General features: G+C 41.5%; 1 protein-coding gene across 1 annotated transcript in view; it reads left to right on the forward strand.

Moving 5' to 3' along the window:
• The window catches only part of USP18 (ubiquitin specific peptidase 18), a 22,791-nt gene extending 13,457 nt beyond the window's left edge, over positions 1-9,334 (forward strand). The window contains exons 6-10 of the mRNA XM_006891384.1: positions 239-342; positions 1,122-1,289; positions 5,052-5,183; positions 5,923-5,972; positions 9,289-9,334. Of these exons, the coding sequence (XP_006891446.1) occupies positions 239-342; positions 1,122-1,289; positions 5,052-5,183; positions 5,923-5,972; positions 9,289-9,334 (500 nt within the window). The remainder of the gene's footprint in view (positions 1-238; positions 343-1,121; positions 1,290-5,051; positions 5,184-5,922; positions 5,973-9,288) is intronic.
• The last annotated feature ends 352 nt before the right edge of the window (positions 9,335-9,686 follow it).

Here is a 9,686-nt window from a genome sequence, read left to right on the forward strand (position 1 = left end):
TGTATATATAAAATTTCCCTGCTTGCCTCCCATTTTTCACACTGTTCCCTTGACAAGCGCCCCTATTATTTTCCATATTTAATCTGTAAGAGATTTTAGGATCCTGCCAAGACCACCACACTGGGCCAGATGTTAAGAGGGAGTGAAAAGAACAAGAAGAAAAGCTTTACTTCAGTGTGCAGGGGTAAGGGGGTGTACTCTAGAAGAGAAGGACCAACCTTGCTTTTAACTTTTCTCCTGGGACAGGAGGCGGCCCTGGACAGTTTCTTTCAACCCAGGGAGTTAGCAGATGATAGCACGTGCTTCTGTGAGAATTGTGGGAAGAACACTCGAGGGAAACAGGTACTCATCCCCTTTAACCAAGATGCTTCCTTAGTCTGGGATTGTCCCTGGTGATGAATCTCTTGGTCCCTGGAGTTCCAACATGTGGGTTTGATGGCATCTTCACAGGGTGCTGAAGGCACCTCATCGTAATAGGGTCAGGTTTGAATCTGGGATTCTGGGGCTTCTGAGCTCCAGAATTGTGAGCATAGCTTCTCAGATCATGTCACAAATATGGACATGATCTGGTGCCTCTCAGGGACAAGGAGAGAAGGTCCAAGAGCAGTGTTAGAAAACCAGTTGCCATTGAGTCAACTCTTGTCTCGCAGTGACCCATGTGTCAGAACAGAACAGGGTTCCACAGGATTTTCCGTGGCTGGTTTTGAAGAAGTAAACCCCTAGGACATTCTTCGGAACTGCCTGGGTGTGGAGCCTGTTTGTGCCACCCAGCGACTTCCTGAGAGCAGTGGTAGTGTTTTGTTTTCTCTTCCTTTTCGGGTTAGATGATCTCCCTCAGTTCCCCGCCCCTGTGTAAATCCCTGGCGCTGCTGCTGACCTCTGTGGGAGACTGAAGTGGTGAAATAGTCTTTTATCATACTGCTTTTAGAAGAACCTCACAGAGTCAACACATGATGTCCTTGCTCTGCATTTTATCAACCTTTCAGGAAAACTCATTTCCATTTTGGAATACTAATACTAATACTAATACTAATACTAATACTAATACTAATACTAATACAGAGTTTCTCTGAAATACCAGTGCCTTCAGATTTCACCCCCACACTGATTTTCCTTTTCAGGTCTGGAAGCTGACTCATTTGCCCCCTACCCTGACCATTCACCTCAAACGGTTCTCCATCAAGAATTCAAGGATACAAAAGATCTGCCACTCGTTGTGCTTCCCCGAGAGCCTGGATTTCGATCAGATTCTTCCAACTGAGCAAGATCTTGGCAAGGCTAATGACCAGGTGAGAGGTGCCAACCTCCCCTGACCCCACCACAGCCCCTCCCCCCATCTCATCAGACATGAGGTCGCTTCCATTTTCCCACATCTGATATGCAGCTTTGGATGTCTCCTTGTCCTTCCTGCCACTCAGGAATAACGGCTCCAGCTGGCTGTGCACAGAGAGGAAAAGTCACCACTGTCAGCGCAAATCATAGAATATTCTTCAAGTCAGCAAATGTAAATTTTAAGAAATACTGTAATGGGAAAATGTGTGTTCTAAATAGCAGCAATGATTTGTTATCACTAAACTATTACTGCTAGCATTTGTTGTGTGTAGTTGCTTTTATTTTCTTTTAAGATTAAAAAGATTTTCTTATTATGTGCATTGGGTTTGCACTCATAAGCCTCGCAGCACTGAGGGAAGGTGAGTCGTCGGAGGTACCATGTGCAAGGCTGAAAAACACATTGATAGACATGACATTTTGGATTCTATGTAGAATACCAGCCACACTTTCTTACCACTCTAAAGATGATCTGAAAGTCTTCACTACATTTGAGTCATATTCTATCAGAGTAAAGTTGAATTCAGTCATCCTGAGCTTGTGACTTACTAGGAGTTACTGAGAGGGAAAAAAAAATTACTAACCTGTCTTCTCCCTGTAGGTTTAAAATGAAAATGTTACCTTTAGGATAGTGTGAAACATGATGTAAACAAACTTTGTAAGCAAACCAATGTTGTTATGTTGTTGTTAAGTGCTGTCAAGTTGAGCATAACTCATAGCAACCCAATGAACAAAAGACCTTAACCCAGTGCTTTAACTATTGTTGTTTCTCTAAGTTCATAGAGTTTGCAGAGGCATCTTGTTTAGGAAGTGGATGCCGTTCCTGCTTCCAAGCTTGTCATAACCTGGGAGCTCTAGCAAACACTGTCAACCATGTGTAACCATTATGGCATTTGATATACCAATGACACAGTGTTCAGCATCACAAAAACCCCAGGTTACCTTGGTAAAGCAAATTGACAGAGCAGTGATGTACTACTTAGAAGAATGTTCATTTCAAACACAATTAACAGCCCTTGGGCCCAACTAAATTTTTTTTTTAAAAAATCCCAGGCCTGTGCACCAAAGCAAACCAATATAAAATTAAAAATTAAAAACAAAACAAATAAAAATTATTACTTCTGCATTCCTGTATGAGCATGTAGCTCTGCTAAGGACCAGGTGAGATGCTCCAACCTCCCTCCAGTTTCATCTCATTAGACACAACATACTTTCACTTTTCCTTCATCTTTATCGTTACTGAAAATCCTCACAGGTTTCACATAGTCTCAAAGGAAATGTGTTGTCTTCATTCCCAAACTATTCCTCCTGCCAGCTATATTCCAGCTTAACTTTGTCATGTTGTTGTTGTTGTTGTGTACCATTGACTCAGAAATCACCCATAGTTGACAATCCAGTTTTCAAAGGCAGTAAATTGCACAGGAACAGAGTTCACCTGTCTTTATCCTGCAGAGCAACTGGTGAATTTTAATTACATACCTTTGGGATTGCAGCTCCTTACCACTAAGCCACCAGAGCTCCCTACCAGCTTCTTCATTTCAAAGCCAGGAATCTGTGGTGTCACCTCTAACTTTTCCTATTTCCATTCCCACATCCAATCAGTTAGAAAATATCTTTAGTTTCCTAGGGACTCTGGTGATGCAGTCCATAGTATGATACACTACGAACCAAAAGGTTGTGCGTCTCTGGTGATTTGAAACGACCAGTGGGAATGATGAGCAGTCTCTTTCCATTAAGATTTACAGCCTTGGAAACCTGTTGGATGGGTTCTATGAGCTGCAATTGACTTGACAGCAGTGAATTGAGTTGATTTCTTTCTAGTGAATTTTCTCCCAAATCTGTTGCTTCCTTTCCACTTCCCTTCTAACTTTCTCAGTATAGTTTTAGGTGTTAAGAGCTTGGCCTCTGAAGCCAGACAGGCCTGGGTTTAAAAATCTTACTTTTTCAGAGAGGGGAGGATGGGCAGGGAGGTGTGATTAATCATAGGGTCACAGAATTTGATGACTGGAGGAGGGAGTGAAGGATGGGAAAGATCTGGTGTGAAAAACAATGTATACACATTTCGTAAATAAACCAGTATAAAATAAAAATTTTAAAAAATGTTGAGACCTTGGGCCACCAAGGCTCTTTTAAGACGTTTATGAAATCAGTACTATTTTCATAATAAAATTAAGTCAAATCGGGTCCCCCCCAAAACTTCATTTTTCATATATCAGATCTGACCTTGGGCAAATTGAGCTGAGATTCCATCTCCATAAAACCAGATTTATAATAGTCTCTATCTCATAGGGTTATTGCAATTATTATATCATCAGATAATTTGCATAAAGAATTTTAGTAAATACTGTTGTTGTTGATTGTGTTCAAGTTGAGCATGACTCATAGTGACCCAATGAACAAAATAAAAAAAGGTCTGAAACTTTTCTATAACTATTGTCATTTATCAACGTTCCTAGAGTTTCCAGAGGCATGTTTAGGAAGTAGATGCCACTCCTGCTTCCAAAGTAAATACTAACAGATAATAATTATCACTGTAATTGCTCTCTGTAATGCTTCAGGCTATCACCATTTCTTCTTTATACTATTATTGTTGTTGTGGTGTACTATAGAGTCAGAACTGACCTCTAGCTGACACTTACGCGAGTTTTCATAGATGGTTAATTGCACAGAGAGGAGTTTGCTCATTCTTCTCCCATGGAGCAGCTAGTGGCCTCGAACTACATGCCTTCAGGATTGCAGCTCAGCTTCTTGTCACTAGGCCACCAGAGCTCCCTTACTGCAGTTTCTTGATTTCTATCTCATTTCAACTCCATACCCACTTCTCAGACCCCTTTATTTGAATGTGTCTCTAAAACAAATCTGATGCTGCTGTTCCTTTGCTGAAACCCTCTCCAGCACTCAGGGGATAAAGTTGTAATTTCTAACTAACTTCTACAGCCTTGTGACTTTTCAGAACCTTCTCCACCTCCCTTTCTTTCAGTATGCTCTTACATTGTTGAGCCTTTGCAGATTCGGGGTCCACAGTCAAGAATACCTTCTACTTACAGCCTGCCTGCAAATCTTGTCTGTCCTTCAATTGTAGCATATCTTCTTTGGGGAGCATTCTTCAATTTCTCAGCCCTTTTTCGGTTGGTTGCCCTTTTTTTTTTTTTTTTTACTTTTTTAGAGAGAAGTAGGGAGGCATGGAATTTTTAAATGAATCTATAAATACATTTACTATAAAACGTGGTATTGATATGTTGGAATACACTGATTGTTACCTAGCCTATTATTCCTAGAATATACCTTTAGCCATGGGACAACATGCATTTTATATCTTATAGATTTTGATGTGCTAATTTCTGTTGAGGAGTTTTGTATTTGTATTCATAAAAGATTTGTAATTTTTCTTTTTCATAAGTGTTTCCAGGACAACAAAGCAGTAGAGTAAAGGACACATCTTAGTAGATTCAGAAAAAGCAAATAAACAAATTTTTTAAAGTGTGGTATTATGCTTCTGCTTTGTAGTTTGGCCCTTTAATTAGCTGTGAGGTTACTGAGGTCGAGTGCTCTCAGGGCAGCAGCACCTGGCATACAGACACTCAGTAAATGTGTGATGACATGTCAACTGATGTTGTTAGGTGCCACCAAGTTGCCTAGACTCATGCTGCCGCCTCCTTTGAGCCTAGGGATTGAAAAGGAGAAGTCCCAGGTGAGTCATTTTGTGTGTTGTCTACTTCCAGGCAGAAGTGCACTACGAGCTCTTCGCTGTGGTTGCCCACGTGGGAAGGGCTGACTTTGGTCACTACTGTGCTTATATCCGGAATTCGGTGGATGGCAAATGGTTCTGCTTCAACGACTCCAGTGTCTGTCTGGTAAGAAAATAATTCCAAGTTTGCTTCTTGCTCTGGATTATTGTTATGTGCTCTCGAGTTGGAACTAACTTATAACTGACCCTCCAGCGGGTTTTCAGAGCTGTAAATGACACAGGAGGAGACTGACCATCTTGTTCTTGAGGAGCAGCTGCTGGATTTGAACTGTGTGCCATTAGGTTGACAGTCTAAGTACTTACCCACTAGACCACTAGCGCTCCGGTTAGCCTCTGCTAGTAAATTCTAGGAGTCCCGATAACCCAAAAGTTGGAGGTTCAAGTCCCCTCAGAGGCATGATCACCCAGAGGTGCAATCACTCAGAAACCAGAGCTAACTCAATAACAACTTCTTTATGGTTTCATAAATTCAAGACTGGATGGGTCCTTGTATTTGACACATTCTGGTCCTGTTTTCTGTATGGAACCTCCTGTGGGGGCTTAGTCCCTTTCTACTTGAAAGGGTCATGGTCCTGTCAGAGCCTAGATAGGATTCTGGTGCCTACACTCGGTGACCTCCATGCTCTGGGGAAACTTCTAGAAAGAAGGAGAGAAGTTAAAAGTATGGAATTTAGAAATCCAGGTTAAACACAATTGAGTTTAAATAGAGGAATGGGGGTAACAAAAATCATTTCACATACATGGCAAGTATATGTTTTGGGAGTCCTGAGGGTAAGTTTGTCAGGAGGAGGGAGAGAAGGCAAATTGTTGGCTGGCCTGTGACTTACCTATTTATGTCCTTTCAGGTGTCTTGGGAGGACATCCGTTGTACGTATGGGAATCCTCACTACCGCTGGTAAGAGAAGCATGTAGATGGTGGAAAACTGCTGAGCGACAGAGGAGATGGGAAACTCTCAAGTTTAATGGTCACTTACACACTGATGATGTCCCATTCCACTGTGCTTTTTAACAATTTAGATTCCAACACAGCTCCCAAACATTACATCCTCCATCCTTCTATGAATTTGAACATATAATTCTTCATCTAAATTGCCTGAAAAAGCCATAAAAAGGGGTATTGAAGCATGATTAGGAGTTTGTTTGGATGGAAGTTATAAAACTTTAAAAAACAAACAAACACAACAACCCGCCTTACTTTCAGTGACTCACCCAGGTAGACTCACTGTATAAATACAGTAGTTTTTGAACATATCTCCTTTTTAGCAGGAGGATCACATGGTGTTTGCTTACAAAAATTCATTTACATTGGACTGTGAACTCTATGGGGGACAAACCGAACCATGCTGTCATTAGTGAGGAGGATTTGAAACTCTTGCTGCAGGAGATCAAGGACTACAGCTTTCAATATGGATTACATCTCAACATCAAGAAAACAAAGGTACTCACCCCTGGACCAAAAGATAACATCATGGTATATGAAGAAAGAATTGAAATTGACAATGACTTAATCTTACTTGGATCAACAGTCAATACCCTTAGTACCAGTAGTCAGGAGATCAGGAGACATACTGCACTGGCAAGTATGCTGTCAAGGATCTCTGGAAGATACTGAAGAGTAATGATGTCAGTTTGAAGACTAAGGTGTGCCTGACTCATGTAATGGTCTTGTTAATCAATTACCATGCATCTGAAAGCAGCATAGTGAATAAGGATGACAGAAGAAGACTTGATAGCTTTAAGCTGTGGTGTTGGAAGAGTACTGAAAATCCTGTGGACTGCCAAAAGAACAAACAGTGTGGCTTGAGTGCTCCTTAGAGGCAAAGATGGCAAAGAGTCATCTCCTATATTTTGGGCATCTTGCAAAGAGAGGCTATTCTTTGGAAAGGATGTCATACTTAGAAAGTTGAAGGGTGAGTGAGAGAGAGAGGAAGACCCCCAGTGAAACTGATTGACAGAGTGACTCCAACAATGAGCTCAAATGTATCAGAGATGGTGAGAATGGCACAAGATAGGAGAGGGAGTTCTGTTCATAGAGCCGCTGTCGCTAATGGTCGTACTCAACTTGATGGAGCCTAACAACAATAGGGAACTCTGGTGGCCTAATGGTAATAAATTGTGCTGCAATCCCAAAGGCATGTGGTTTAAATCCATTAACTTCTCCTTAGAAGAAGGATGAGCAGTCTCCTCTCTTGTGATTAACTACCTCTGAAAACCTGCTAGAGTGTCAGCTACAACTTGGTCCCAGCTCTGTGGCTGACAACAACATCAGTAAATGTCTGGTGGTCTAGAGGATAAAGAGTTGTGCTGCCAATACAAAGGGAAGTAGTTCAAATCTACCAGCTGTTCCATAGGAGAGGAATGGGCAGTCTTCTCCTGTGTGATTTACTACTTCTGAAAACCTCATGGAGAGTCAGCTATGAGTCAGTTCTGACTTAAGAGCATTGAGTTGAGAATTACTATAAGGTTTCTAAGGCTGTAAATATACATAGAACCAGACTGTATCTTTTTTCAGTAGTTGGATGGTGGATTTGGGCTGATATCCTTTTAGTTAATAGCCAAACAATTTAATCATTCTACCATCAGAGCTCCTTTTTGGAGGCAAAGACTTCTCTTCATGTTTCTGTCTCCTCTCTCTGGTACAGTGTCTTACATCTATTAAGTACTTCAAAAATATTTTAAAATAATAACTATAGAGGGGAATGAATGAGGATAGGCATGTCAGAGACAGTGAGATTGGCTCAGGATAAAGCAGGGTTCAGACTTACTGTGCATAGGTTGCCGTGGGTTGTAGTCAGCTCGACAGCACACATAACAACAACAATGGAGGGGAAGGGAACAACCATGGTTTCCCAGTAGTCTTTGAACCTTCTGCAAAGAGAGGTGGAGACCCGGACTTCATACACAGCCACTGCATATCTGTCATGGAGGCTTGTATGCTGTGATGATGATAAATAGGCTTGCAGGAACTTCCAGATAAAGGCTCACTAGGAATAAATTCCTGATCATCAATGTCCAGAAATCAGCCCATGAAAACGGAATGGATCACAGCCATCTAATCCAAACATCAATTATGGGAAAGAAATATGCAGGACCTGGAAATGTTCTGTTCCTTGGGGCATGTAGTTGCCATGAGCCTGGGTAAACCTCCTAGCAACCAATCACAGCAACAGAGAAATCTGGCAAGGAAGAAAAGCTGGATGGCATTAAAGCAAAGACACTTTCTAAGTTCCAGTTACATTTCTGGGGCGGTGATGATCCTACACTAAAGGGTATATTTGACATGATTTTTAGTTGTAGAAGTAGACCTGTTAACTCACAAAATAATGAATTATGCTAAGTTTGTGTTTGGAATCCTTTTTCAGGTTGTTACTTTTTATCCTTTTCCCTTAGATGTCCAGTTTGTAACTTTCTGGTTATTACTTATTCTCACATGATTTAGATCAGGGAGTAACCGACTTGCTCTGTGAAGGGCCAATGAGTAAATAGTTTAGGTTTTGTGGGCCACGCTGTCTCCTTTGCAAACTACTTGATTCTTCCCTTTAGCATGATAGCAGTCATAGGCAATATGTAAGCTACTGAATATGACGGTATTCCAAAAAGATTTTGTTGACAAAAACAGGTGACAGGCCAGATTTGGCTCGTGGACTCATGGTTTGTAACCCCCTAATTTAGGTGTTACTAACAAAAGCGTTGGTGGTTTAGTGGCAAGAAACTGCTCTACCATCCCAAAGGTGTGCAGTTCAAACCCACGAGCTGCTCTGTGGAAGAAAGATGGACAATCTTCTCCTGTGTGAAAACCCATTGGAGGGACAGCTATGGGTTAGTTCTGATTTGATGGCACACAACAATAATAACAGCAGCTTAGGGAGTTCTAGTGACTTAGTGGTAAGGTGTTGCTCTGCCTACACAAAGACAAGCAGTTTGACTCCCCCAGCTGCTCTGCAGGAGAAAGATGGGCAGTCTCCTTCCTAGTGATTTGCTGCCTCTGAAAACCAGCTGTGAGTCAGTTCCAAATGGAGGGTACGTAATAACAACAGCAGCAGCCACAGCTTAAGGGCTATGTTCTCGGGGTTATTTTCTGAGGTAATAGATCAATGAAGACATGATGTAACACCACAGAGGTCTGCTGATGCTCGTTTTATCATCAGTTATGCATATTTGACTCTAAATGCTTCGCACCTGCTCCTGCTGATGGATGTTTTTCTTTCCAGGAGAGAAACTGCCTATCTCCTGGTTTATATGAAGAAGGAATCCTAATGGATGGACTCTAAACCGTCAGAGACAAACTTTTGTTTTCTTTACTGTCTTTGGATGTGTTGATTTTTCTAGAAATTTTGGAGTGAGGCGAACATAGATTTTAAGCTGTATCATTAAATTTTATTTATAATATGGGGTGATTATAAAAATATTTCACAGTGAAATGGCACAGGTCCTGATGAAGTGGAACAGTTACTCCTACTAGTAGACTGAGGGAGCTCTGGTGGCTTAGTGGTAAGGAGTAGTGCTGCCAATTTAAAGGCAAGCAGTGTGGATCTACCAGTTGTTACCCAGGAGAAAGATGGGCAGTCTTGATGGAGCCTAACAACAGTAGGGAACTCTGGTGGCCTAG

This window comes from Elephantulus edwardii, unplaced genomic scaffold, assembly GCF_000299155.1.
Source record: "Elephantulus edwardii isolate Elephantulus edwardi_28Jun2011 unplaced genomic scaffold, EleEdw1.0 scaffold00096, whole genome shotgun sequence".
Lineage (NCBI taxonomy): Eukaryota > Metazoa > Chordata > Mammalia > Macroscelidea > Macroscelididae > Elephantulus > Elephantulus edwardii.